Here is a 13,712-nt window from a genome sequence, read left to right on the forward strand (position 1 = left end):
TGCTGCTGCAAGATCTTGGTGAAAAATTAATGCACTTGATTAAAATAAATCTTGTGAGATTGCAGAAGCTTATTGAAATAATGCCACAGTGAATGCATGTTGCAAACAGAGATAAAGGTGGTCCAAAGACATATTAGAGTGTGACCTTTTTGGTAGGGCAGTGTATAATTTACTGTAGAATATTAGAATATGTAGTCTTCTTTTCTGTGAATTACAGACAGAAAACAGCATTAAGGTCTGAAATGGTTAAAGCACTGTCAGCTCTTGTCAGCAGGGCTTCAGTTAGTATATTTCTATTAGGACTGTGCAGTGCGTCACGGTATCTGTGTTTGTTTTGGCCTCTGACTCCACCTGCTGCTCATTCCCCAACACTAACTCCACCCCCATAGCAGAGTTGCCAGGTTCGCGCTTTTCCCGCCAAATTGGGCTTGTTTGAGAAAGGGGAGAGATAGAGAGAGGTTGAGAGAGATCACAATGTAATCAGAAATCACAAGGCGATAAAAAAATTTAAAGTGGAGAAAAGAGAGTTCAGGAAGGGCAAGAACGTAAAAGAGTAAATAAAAGTCTTTTTTGACTAATTATGTTACTATTAAACAGTCTTGCCTGGGATAAACAAAACTGTCAAAACACTAATTTGCAGTATTATGAATGACTTTATTATAAATAGCAAACTGAATAAATCCTTTATAAACAAAATAATTAGTCATACACACGCTCCAAACGTGTAAAAGACACACAGTTCTGAAAAAACATTAAGTGACTACTTCAGTTTCTGAATTAGTTTCTCTGATTTTGCTATTTATAGGTATAAGAATTTTGTTTTATTCTATAATCTACGGACAATATTTTTCCCAAATTCCAAATAAAAACATTTCATTTAGAGCATTTTATTTTGGAAAAAAAGGGGGAAATGGCTGAAATAACAATGAAAAAGCAGAGCTTATAGACCAGAAATAATGCAAAGAAAATAAACTCAAATTAATAAAGTTTTGTGAGTTCAGAAATTAATATTTGGTGGAATAATCCTGTTTTTTAAATCACACTTTCCATGCATGTGGGCATGTTCTCCTCCACCAGTCTTACACACTGCTTTTAGATAACTTTCTGCCCAACATTCAAGCAGTTCAGCTTGGTTTGAACGCTTGTGATCATCCAGCTTTCTCTTGATTATATTCCAAAGGTTTTCAGTTTTAACTAAAACTTTGGGCTGGATATTTTTGGTGGACCTGGCAACCCTGTCCCCCGAGATTCCCAGTACACAACAGAACGCGAGCCGTGCAGCAGCATGGAGGCTATACAGCCTAAAAAGCCTCGGCATTTCTCGAAAAAAATCAATGACCAAAAGAGGAATAAAACACGAGTCAATATAGGCAGAGAGTTCGGGAGGTGGAGGAGACTCAGAGATGAAAAGGACTACAAGACCGACGCCGAGGTGGCTACTTTCCTCCTGAACAGGTAAGAGAATCGGATAACTAGCTTAATTTAATCCGGTAATATACCATATGCACTAGGTAAGCTTACTAGAGACTGGTGTATGAATTAATTTAAAAAATTGTCTTCATATGTGACCAGTGGGGGAATATTTGCGCATGTTCACTGGTTATATAATTTGGACTGGCAGTAAACGGGCAGCCAGGGGTGCTTCCGACGTTTCGCGGCCGCCATAATGGATGGGTATCTCACGCGCCCCTGTTTAAAGGCACTAGGGGTGGGCGATATGGCTTTAAAATAATATCACAATATTTCAGGGTATTTTTGCCATAACAATATACTTGGCGATATAGGAAAATAATTCATTAATTTCAGGAATATAGTATAATAGTATAACAGAATAATCATAATGTGGCAAAATAAATAATATAGCATAAAATAATATAATGCAGCAAATAATATACACCTAAAGCTTCACAGTAAATAGACTCCTTTTAAGACTTTTAAGAACAGCCCTATTATCACGATATGGATTTTTAATATCATGATATTTCTGTGTCACGATATATTGTATATGATATAATATTGCCCACCCCTAAAAGGCACACTAGGTAAGATTTCCTTGATTATTGATCTTTTTTAAAGAAGTAAATTAGCAGCTTCAAACTCACTGCAGCGCTCCATTGAGGTGTAAAAGGAGAGTCAGAGTCTGTAAGTTTTCCTAGGAGGTCGCGGCAGTTCTTTCTAGAACGGCGACCTGCTTTCCGACCTGTAGTTCTAACAGTTCTGTAAGGACTACAGAAGTTCTTCTTCTCTGAAGAAGTTGGTTACTTTTTTACAGACGCTAACTAACATACAGACACAGACTATGGCAGAAGCTGGAAAGAGACCAAAGATGTCTGTGAAAGCCAGAAAGCAAGAAAAAGAGACTTTTCGGCGCAGAGACAAGACAAGAGTAAATATAGGGATCTCTTTCACTCCTTGGTGTGAGCTAAGAGACGCTAAACAGCTGAAAACAGACGTCGAGCTGGCCGGCTTCTTGTTGGACAAGTAAGCAACGTCTTATTTTGTTGCTCTGGTGTTTTGCTGAGATAATCTAGCTAGATTCATATTCATAACGTTACTTTGTAGAGATGTATGTATGTTATTTTTTGTTTTCCAGTTCATGAGGATGATTTTCTTGGCAATGACTAGTGATATCAAAGTTATACTTTTGTTTTCTGGTGTTGTATTCAGTGGTTGATGTGTCTCCTAGCAGGCAGGGTGATGGTGTCGGGTGGATTTGGGTTCAACCAAGCTGAACTGCACAAAATTTTGCACCAGGAGTAAAGGCAAAAAGTTATCGAAAAGCAGTGTGTAAGACTGGTGGAGGAGAACATGATGCCAAGATGCATGAAAACTGTGATTAAAACCAGGGTCATTACACCAAATATTGATTTCTGAACTCTTAAAACTTTATGAATATGAACTTGTTTTCTTTGCATTATTTGAGGTCTGAAAGCTCTGCATCTTTTTTTGTTATTTCAGCCATTTCTCATTTTCTGCAAATAAATGCTTTATTAATACAAAATGTTTATTTGAAATTGGGGAGAAATGTTCGTAGTTTATAGGATAAAACAACAATGTGTTTATTCATACTCAAACATATACCTATAAATAGCAAAATCCCTCAGCTCACTAAACATACCCTGGAATCGCATTCATCCGCTCTGAAAGGAGACCACATCACACCCGCCCAGTTTAAAATGATTCTTCCGCATGCTCTGTGTAATTAAATCCCCCAAATCCCCAAACTTACGGACATTAGCTTTAAAAGCTTTAAAATTGTTTATTCAGTATTAAAAAACTTTAGTATTGTGTTTTGTTGGGAAAAGTAGTCAAATGTTTTGTGTACAATGTATTAAAAATATATATCTGATTTTGCTCAATTGCTCCATAAAAACCCATTAATTTTGGTCTCGCTGAAACTCAGAGAGTCTGGCTGTACTCCCCTTTCTATTATTATACATAAATGTTGTATACAACTTCTGACGTCTAAGTAGAGACACGCATAGCTTAGAGAAAGTATGTTTAATCAGCGTTCATTTATCCATGTCTAATGTATTCATTGGAACGTCAGCGTTGATTTATTTGTATGATTATTATTTTTATTTTACATAGATTTTAATTATAGTTTATATTTTTTGTTTGTATTAAACTTACGTTACTTGCATTAAATATTTATATCTTGTTTGTATTGCATTATAATATAATAGCTTGTACTGTGGTCTTTCATTGTAAAAAGGGACATTTATTATTTATTTTAAATAAATATTTTATTACACCCTTCTGTCAAACAATATACAACAAAATACAAACTGTGACACAGGGCAGATCTACAGATACAGTTTATTATTATAATTATTGTCCATCTATTTGTGCACTCAGGTTTGACAAGGAATAAAACAATAAAGAAAAATACAAATTTAATACTAGTAATATTTCGGCTTGTTTAACCCGTTTTGTTTACAGAACAATTCAGCATGTGTTCCTGTATAGCTTTAATATAGTGTTTAATATTAAATGTAAAAATGTAATTGTACAATTTTGAGATTAAGAATGTAGAGGCATCTCCAAACTTTTGACTGGTACTGTTCTAATATGTAATGTGCAAAGATGCGGGGTGTTCTTTTAAACTTGTTTTATAAAACTGAATTCTTATTCTTTCTTTAATAAATATTTGGTTCTGAACTTATTCTGCAGTGATTTAAGACAATTGCATATTGCCACTGTCCAATACTTGAAAAACAAGTATGTTAATGTTTGCGTTATATTACATATATCAAATATACAGGGGTTGGACAATGAAACTAAAATACTTTTATGTTTTTTGGATACAATCCGGGTTAGCACCCGAACATTCCTTTCAGACAGCTTCCTCTTACAGCGTCCACAGTTAATCCTGTTGGATGTGGTTGGTCCTTCTTGGCGGTATGCTGACGTTACCCTGGATACCGTGGCTCTTGATGCATCACAAAGACTTGCTGTCTTGGTCACAGATGCTCCATCAAGACGTGCACCAACAATTTGTCCTCTTTTGAACTCTGGTATGTCACCCATAATGTTGTGTGCATTGCAATATTTTGAGCAGAACTGTGCTCTTATACTGCTAATTGAACCTTCACACTCTGCTCTTACTGGTGCAATGTGCAATTAATGAAGATTGATCACCAGGCTGCTCCAATTTAGCCATGAAACCTCCCACACTAAAATGACAGGTGTTTTAGTTTCGTTGTTCAACCCCTGTATGTAGTACATTTAAATATGTTTTTAAAAAAAAAAATACATTTTTTGGAACACAAGAATTTACTAATGCTTTTTTTCACTAATGCATTTTATTAATAAAGAGAGACCGCAAGGAAATCATGTCATTTAGCCCCTGACTGAAGACTGACATTTGTACATCCTTCTGTGTGTTTTTCCAGATTTTCTAAAGACAGACGCGTGGCAGAAACGACGTACACCACACCCAGAACCTACTGGACCTCGTCGGATGAGTCCACTTGTTCAGCATCAGAGACGTAAGAGAGAGACTGATGCTTTTTAATGGATCTAATCTTTTTCTTTCTTCATTCTCAGTCCATCTTTTCACCTCCTCTGATAATACAGGACACTTTGTAGTCCTATAATAATTACAGACTGTAGTTCTGTATCTGTTTTTCTGTATTCTTTATTATGATCCTCATTTCTAGGTGAGGGAATCTTAAGGCACCTTACGATACGATTAGCTTGCGATTCAGAGTCTCTGATGTCCAGTATAAACCGATTATCATTTAATCTTGATTAGAGGTGGGCCATATAGCCATAAAATAATATCACAATATTTCATGGTATTTTGTTTATAATTGCAGTTGGTTTGTATGTGTGTCGTACTGTATTTAGTTTATAGACTGAGTCCTTTGTATGTTTTTTTATGCACTTGAAGAGAGAATTATCAAAATGGAGCATCTGTCCGTCTACAGAACGGACAAACAACAGACGAACGGAGGAAAGCATCGTCTCAAGAGGGAGAAGGAAGCTGTGGTTTATCTGAGTAAGTCCTTTCAGACTATTTGTTTGTTTTCAGTCACATATTACTTGGTACTTGTACAGGGGTTGGACAATGAAACTGAAACACCTGTCATTTTAGTGTGGGAGGTTTCATGGCTAAATTGGAGCAGCCTGGTGGCCAATCTTCATTAATTGCACATTGCACCAGTAAGAGCAGAGTGTGAAGGTTCAATTAGCAGGGTAAGAGCACAGTTTTACTCAAAATATTGCAATGCACACAACATTATGGGTGACATACCAGAGTTCAAAAGAGGACAAATTGTTGGTGCACGTCTTGCTGGAGCATCTGTGTATCAAGAGCCACGGTATCCAGGGTAATGTCAGCATACCACCAAGAAGGACCAACCACATCCAACAGGATTAACTGTGGACGCTGTAAGAGGAAGCTGTCTGAAAGGGATGTTCGGGTGCTAACCCGGATTGTATCCAAAAAACATAAAACCACGGCTGATCAAATCACGCAGAATTCAATGTGCACCTCAACTCTCCTGTTTCCACCAGAACTGTCCGTCACCACAATAAATTATTGTGGTCTAAATCCAGGTGTTTCAGTTTTATTGTCCAACCCCTGTATCTGTTTTTGCTCTTAAAAAAAGAACCAACACATAAACGAATTAGTTATAGCTAGCAAAACAGACAACTACAGATTTGAAAACTCCTGCTTTAGATTAATTTAAACTGATTAGTATCTAATATAAAATTAAATTTGTTGCTTTCCCCCCTCACAGTACTGAAATGTGCTGTGTACCACGGTATCATGACTTTTATGTGCCATTAAACCCCTTTTGTTTATGTCTGAGGCCCTAAAAAACCCTTCAGCTTGAACCTCTTGAGCAAATTCAGTGTGGATGTTAACATGTTTTGGATCGTCTTAATTTCAGCCTTCCTACAGGTGGTGTGATGTTGCCTTCCACTCGGTGCAACAGAAGCTCATAGTGTAAATGTATCACTTCACAGGAATTGTTAATGGTGCATCATGCAAATTTATATGTTTCATTGACAATGGTTAATATTAATAATTACCAATTATTCATTGATTTAATAAGCAAATGGATCCTATTAACATGAAACAGCCGGTATGTAACATTTTTTAAAAACAGTGGTTTTATTTACATTTAGGTATTTAGGATATTTAAACATTTTATATTTTATTTTTAATGTCTGAACATTTCTTTATCAAATTTTGACTTTATTTTGAAATAGAATGAGGGTGAAACTCATTTTAATGTGGTCAGACATTCAAGGTAAGGCAATGCAAGTTTATTTTGTTTGCTGAACAGAAATATTTAAAACACAGTGCAGAACATGTTTAAAAGAAAGTTATAAAAAAAAATTAAATTAAAGGATGAAAAACACATTTATAACAAAATTAAAATGAATAAAATTGGAATATACGAAATAAATTTAAGACATAATAGAGAATAATGTTAAGAAGGAAGGAAAATTACAATAAATTATAATTATAAGAATATACAAGTAATAAAAAAACAAAGAATTAAAAAAAAACCTGTCGGGTGCATAAAATGGTCTCAGTAATACTGTTCATCCCTTTAATTCTGCTATTACGTACTGTCTGAAAACATATTAGGCCTGTTCGGTGGAATCTCTTCCATGAAGATGGTATTCTGTCTTTTACTGTCGGTTGCGGCTTCTCATCGCAGTTATACCTCGATTTCTTTTACAAATTGATCATGTCTCATATTCTGATAGTTAGCACATCAAACACATGATATCCTGTGTATTGTGTTGTGTGTTACAGGAGCGTTTACGTGAGTCTGAATAAGGAGGTTCTGGTGACGCTGATGTTTCGCTGTTTTGAGTGCTCCAGTGAGTGCCGGGTTCGAGGAAAAGGCAATGGGGGGAATCTCTTATTGAGACAGGAGTGTCTGATCTGCTGTAACTACAGACTGTGGACCTCACAGTCAGATCAAAGCATGAAGGAAGAGGTGTGTGTGTGTGTGTGTGTGTGTGTAATTTCCCCCTTTTTAAAAAAAAAATCCAACAGAAAGTTGTTACATATGTCTGATTATGTCCACCCCATTATAGATAGATAGATAGATAGATAGATAGATAGATAGATAGATAGATAGATAGATAGATAGATAGATAGATAGATAGATAGATAGATAGATAGATAGATAGATAGATAGATAGATAGATAGATAGATAGATAGATAGATAGATAGATAGATAGATAGATAGATAGATAGATAGATAGATAGATAGATAGATAGATAGATAGATAGATAGATAGATAGATAGATAGATAGATAGATAGATAGATAGATAGATAGATAGATAGATAGATAGATAGATAGATAGATAGATAGATAGATAGATAGATAGATAGATAGATAGATAGATAGATAGATAGATAGATAGATAGATAGATAGATAGATAGATAGATAGATAGATAGATAGATAGATAGATAGATAGATAGATAGATAGATAGATAGATAGATAGATAGATAGATAGATAGATAGATAGATAGATAGATAGATAGATAGATAGATAGATAGATAGATAGATAGATAGATAGATAGATAGATAGATAGATAGATAGATAGATAGATAGATAGATAGATAGATAGATAGATAGATAGATAGATAGATAGATAGATAGATAGATAGATAGATAGATAGATAGATAGATAGATAGATAGATAGATAGATAGATAGATAGATAGATAGATAGATAGATAGATAGATAGATACTTTATTGATCCCCGGGGGGAAATTCTTGGCATCCAGCAGCAGGTTACACAATACACAAAGTTAAAAAAGTTAAAATATAAAATATAAAGATACATATAAATACAATCAAATAAGAAATAGAATATACATTGCCGACTCACAAGAATTTTGAAAACGGATGGAATCAAGTTGTTTATACTAGATGTCGAATTGGACACAACAGGTTGACACACTTTTTTTTTTGTTGTTGTTGAAAGGAGGAGAACCACTCCCCTTTCTGTTAAACATTTATTACTGAACTGCAAATTTTACCATCAAGACATATGCCAACCACGTCTACCTTCAGCAATTAAAGCCATATTTACTCAAGAATCCATTACTACTACTACTACATACATCTGATTACACACTCAATTACAAAGAAAATACTGAACTGTGGATTGCTGCAAAAGTTAGATACTGTCTCTTGCTGGAAAAAGCTTAAATATACTTTTCTCACTCCCCTAAAAACGCTCTAAGGTGCTACTTTTTGGGTAGTGAGAGATTGTTGATTTCTAGTCATGCCTTTAGGATATGCTCAAACATTTTTGCCAAGTTGAGAGACTTTGATAAAGTACACATATTTGGACTAAGAGAAGTAGGATGGTATTTGGACTGATAGCCCAATAGTCTTCTAGGCCGTGTGTCACCCAGCAATTGGCTACATTCAAATTACCAGGCTGAAGTGGCTCAAATCTGATTTTTTGCTCAATATAGCTCACATCAGATTTTTTCATGGCAAATCAGATTTGAGTTCACTTTCATATGTGGTCCTGAATCGAATATGTATCCGATCCATGGACATGCGACAAATGTAAACAGTCAAATCTGAATTGATGTGTCTTTTTCCTTTTACGCATTATCATTAGAGCTACGTTCTTCTCTCTCGTACCCACACTGCATCTCTTGGTGCAGCTGTGCAGCTATAGCTGCAAAAACAGCAAAAGCAAACCGCACTTTTTTCACCTCCTGGACCTGAGCATGAACTTCAGAGCAGCTGTTTACTGTTTCTCCACTCCACCAAAAGATGCTCCACATATGAGCTGCTAACTCATCCATTTCTCTTTATAAAGCTACGAGTCTCTCGTCTCTCTATTATATGAGGTCACTTGATGTTGCTGAAGGGTGTGACGAGGCACGAGATCTCGCGAGATTAAAACGTGACGATATTTCTCATCAAGCTTAAACCTGTCTCGCGGGGAAAAAAAAAAACAGTAGGTGAGCTCCTCCTGACAGTTAAAGAGCTATGCGCAACAGTTAAAAAGCGTCGCGCGACAGTGCTCTTACTGTCCCAAAGATTCACAGCCCTAGTAAATAATCCTACACGTGACTGTTTCATTGTACTAATCCCTTAACTCTGTACTGTATTTAAAAACATGTTTTGTCTCTGTTTGCACTTCTGGCATAGTCTTAATATGACTGGTTATGGTTATGAATAGTTAAATTACAAGAGATTTAGGAGAAAAAAATACAAACCATAGTAGGGTTGGGCGGTATTGAAGTTTTTCATACCGTCATACCATCCTCAGATTATATGGCTGTATACGGTATTACCGACGGGGGGGCTGGGGTTTATATTATTTTATTTTTGTACCTGTGTTTTGATATTTTAGAATTCGTTAGATTATATTTCTTTTAGCATTTTGAGCTATTTCATATCTATTTTTCTGTTTTTATTAAATGCTGCAGAGCTTTAAAGGCGTGGATGATTTTTTATGTATATTATTTTATTTTTGTACCTGTGTGTAGACTATTTCTTTTTTGTTATTTTAGAATTTGTTAGATTATATTTCTTTTAGCATTTTGAGCTAAGTTTAGTTATTTTCCTATTTCATACCTATATTTTTCTGTTTTTATTAAATGCTGCGGAGCTTTAAACGCGCGGATGATTTATTTTTTTATGTATATTTTTTTTTAGCTTTGTACCTGTGTGTACACTATTTATTTTTCGTTATTTTAGAATTCGTTAGATTATATTTCTTTTACCATTTTGAGCTAAGTTTAGTTATTTTCCTATTTTATATCTATTAATCTGTTTTTATTAAATGCTGCGGAGCTTTAAACGGGCGGATGAGCTCGGGTTCAGTCTCGCGTTCACGCTCGGGTTCAGGCAGACAATCTAAACTCTAGTATGCAGAACTATATTATTATTGTTATTAAATTTTCCATTCTTTTAAATAGCAGGATACTTTGATTTGTATTTCTCAGCCCGGACGAGACCCGGCCCGAGGAAAATAATGGAAAATCTCGTGTCAGTCCAGGCTCCAGGAAATAGTCATCTGTTTTTAATACTATTTTTATTTTATATAAAGCTACGGCCTGATAATCACCATATAACAAAGTATTACTGTTAACGAAAACGAACGAAATAACGAAAACTGAAAGTGAAAGTTCCCCTTAACTGAAACTAATAAAAACGGTAATTAAAAGAAAAAAATAAAACGAACTGAAATTACAGATTAAATACCCTAATTTTTGTGTTTGTTAATTTATTTATAAGCACTGTATCCACTACAGCAGCTTAACAGCGGGTGGTGTTGTGCCGTTTCTGCTCGGGAAGGGGAGCCGGGGTTCAGATGTCGGCAGCGCGCTGCAGCGCAACGCCTCGCGGTCCGCGGAATTACTTATATTTACAGCTCTCGAGCTAGCTGCGAAATAATGACAGAAAACTCTAAGGAAACTGCAGAATTCTGTACGGTATTAGAATATGAGCGCAAGTGACATAAAAAAAACTGTTTTGTAGAGAAATAGGAGATGAGGAATATTTAAGGAAACAGCTAAGGAAACTTTGAGTATCTCACACTGAACACCCCATGCTGCAGGATAAACTGATAAATCTGATCATTTCAGTGGTTGGTTAGTTGTTAGGGATTTATTGTCACTTCAGCACAAATGTGGCTATTTGTGGCGGAATTTAGGTGAAAATTAGTGAAACCTGTAGAGTTCATTGAGTTTTTGCTGTATGATCTCCTCAGTGAGAATCCCCACCCCATAACCAATCAGGGAGCTCCAACTGCTTACCCCTCCTACTGCTCTTTCATTGTGGATGAGCAGAATGTCTTAAACGTCCGTTTTTCAAAGTTCAGGTTTGGCACATGACGTGGTTAATATACCGTCACTCTTTTACAATACCGTCACCATATTTAAATACCGTGGTATACCGAAATACCGTCATACCGCCCAACCCTAAACCATAGGCTTAATATGACTGGTTGTGGTTTGCACTTATTGTTTGCACTATATAAGACCTAGAAAAGTTTTATTTTAATTTTCTATTTCTTATAGAATCAATGTGTGAGAGAAACCAGTCTGTTAAGTTTGCGTTATATGATTTTGTCAAAAAAAAAATGTTTTCAAGCCATTTTTTATTTTTGAGGTTTTCTTTAAAATTTTATTTTAAAATCTCGTCTCGTTTGTTCTCGTGAACCCAGTATCATGTCTCGTCTCGTCTCGTGATATTAGTGTCTCGTCACACCCCTACCGCCCAAGAGTCTGAAAGAAAAAAGAGTAAAAATGTTCATTTTAAAAATGAGGCCAGACTCAAGCCTTTTAGACTTGTTTAAAGTTTCTTATCTTCTCTTGTTCATATAATCTCTTTCCTTTCCTTTTTCTCTTCTCTCCAGGTTTCCAATTCACCTGTAACAGGTGTTGCCTGTGATGAACACAGAGGCCTGAGCACAGAGAGGATAAGTCAGAATGAAAATTCTGTAAGGCAGGAGGACAGAGTGGACTTAAATGCCGTTCAGGAAGAAACGCAGGTTACGGGTGGCACTATCACTAGCTTTTTAGTGAAGGAAGAAAAGGAAGATGACGTTGAGAGGGAGGTGGAGAGTCTCCTGATGGAGACGTTCGTGGATCAAGGTCCGCTTTGCCCAGTCCTCAGTAATGGCCACAGTAATGTTACATCAGAAACACAGGACAGAGTCGAACATCCGCACGCATCACTGACTGTTCAGGTTAAAGTGATTCCTGATAACCATGAGGAGGAGGAAGAGGAGCAGCAGGACGATTCAGAAGAAGACTCAAAAACGGACAGCTCAGAGGAAGAACCTTGTGAAAAGGACCTTGACCTGTTTTGTCATAAGCTCATTCAGAGCACAGTTAAACCGATATATTGGTGTCTAGACTGTGGGGCGACTGTACGAATGCCCTGCCAAATTCAGCGGCACAAAAAGATCTTTGGCTGCCCGGCCTGTGGTGACGGGGACACTGTTGAAGGCTGCAGTTCTGACGACTTCTCTGTCCATTTCAGTGATAAAGAGAGTTTTCATAAGCATGCTATAGAAATGCACTGTGCTAAAGAAGTGCTGAATGAACGCACAGTTTGCCCAGACTGTAAAAAAACCTTCAGGGTTCAATCTGACCCCAGCAAACCGGGCCACGTGTGCAAATACAAGATCAAACCGTTCTCCTGCCATTTATGTCCCAAGCGATTCGCCACAGAGGTCGGACAGAAGGTGCATTACCGCAGGCTGCACAAAGACTACACCCACCTCTGCAAGTTCTGCATGGCGGTATTCGATTCGAGAGCGTCCAAACTCGACCACGAACAGGAGCACAGCGAAGACGAGCTGCCCTTCCTCTGCCCAGACTGTCCTGAACAGTTTAAAGACTACATCACACGTAACGAACACCTGAAAAGCCACAGAGGTCAGAAGACTTACCCCTGCCACAAATGTGATCGAATACTTACCTCTCTAAACCATTACGAGAGGCACATGCTCACCCACTCAGGAGAGAAGCCTCACAGATGCGAAGTGTGTGATCGTTCCTTCAACCAGGCCGGAAACCTGAAGTCTCACATGCGTCTCCACACAGGAGAGAGACCCTTCATGTGTGAGCAGTGTGGAGAGTGCTTCAACCACAACGTCAGCCTGAAGAACCACCTCGTGAGGCGGCACCACGACAAATCCGCTTCTGTCTCGGGAGACGAGAATAAACCCAAAGGTAGACCCGTGAGGAATGCAGTCAGAAAAGCTCAGCGTAAAAAACGAGTGAGAAGGAGCTCCTCCAGTTCCTCTTCTCCAGCTGCTGATGATGATGATAATGATGAGGATATGGACCTGGAATTTGAATTGGAGAAGGAACTACAGCAGGATTTAGACTGTTCGGAGGAGAGCCAGGAGCCGGACTCTGATGGAGAGAAGCAGAAAAGACCTCCTCTAAGGAGGACAGCTAGGAGAAGGAAACCAAAGCAGACAAAATGAGTCATCATTAAATCACTGGTTATTTAGGGTGTTTTCTAGGGCTGCAACTATTGATTATTTGGGCAATCGATTAGTCGATTAGTCAACGATTATTTCTGCCAAACCCTCAATATGTGCTTGCTGTGGGTATGGCTCCTGTTTCTAGATTTCCATATCAGTTCAAAATGATAGAAACATCTAAACATGAGATTTAAACGCCACAGAAATGTCCAGAATAGGGGTGTACTATACCGTATCGTTCACGATAAT

The 13,712-nt window shown here is 37.1% G+C and overlaps 1 protein-coding gene across 3 annotated transcripts; it reads left to right on the plus strand.

The window, feature by feature from the left end:
* Window positions 1-825: 825 nt before the first annotated feature.
* LOC103033156 (zinc finger protein 660) lies at window positions 826-13,712 on the plus strand. 3 transcript variants are annotated; one of them, XM_049482102.1, is made up of 6 exons: window positions 1,367-1,455; window positions 2,273-2,481; window positions 4,896-4,991; window positions 5,396-5,503; window positions 7,280-7,466; window positions 11,880-13,712. In XM_049482102.1, exons 2-6 carry the CDS (start codon window positions 2,300-2,302, stop codon window positions 13,461-13,463), a joined length of 2,157 nt encoding a protein of 718 aa, XP_049338059.1. In that variant the 5' UTR covers window positions 1,367-1,455; window positions 2,273-2,299; the 3' UTR covers window positions 13,464-13,712. The 3 variants fall into 3 exon arrangements, with proteins under 3 accessions (XP_015459090.3, XP_049338059.1, XP_049338060.1); XM_015603604.3 differs by lacking the exon at window positions 2,273-2,481 and having other exon boundaries at window positions 826-1,455; window positions 11,880-13,710; XM_049482103.1 differs by lacking the exons at window positions 1,367-1,455; window positions 2,273-2,481 and adding an exon at window positions 2,496-4,517 and having other exon boundaries at window positions 5,433-5,503; window positions 11,880-13,711.

Source organism: Astyanax mexicanus, chromosome 8 (assembly GCF_023375975.1).
Source record: "Astyanax mexicanus isolate ESR-SI-001 chromosome 8, AstMex3_surface, whole genome shotgun sequence".
NCBI lineage: Eukaryota > Metazoa > Chordata > Actinopteri > Characiformes > Acestrorhamphidae > Astyanax > Astyanax mexicanus.

Bases quoted from the DNA above. Each gene is read 5' to 3' on its own strand.
- LOC103033156 (XM_049482102.1), top strand. From the start codon at position 2,300: ATGGCAGAAGCTGGAAAGAGACCAAAGATGTCTGTGAAAGCCAGAAAG. The intron at 2,482-4,895 runs GTAAGCAACGTC...GTGTTTTTCCAG, and splicing joins GCCGGCTTCTTGTTGGACAA to ATTTTCTAAAGACAGACGCG. The intron at 7,467-11,879 runs GTGTGTGTGTGT...TCTTCTCTCCAG, and splicing joins ATCAAAGCATGAAGGAAGAG to GTTTCCAATTCACCTGTAAC.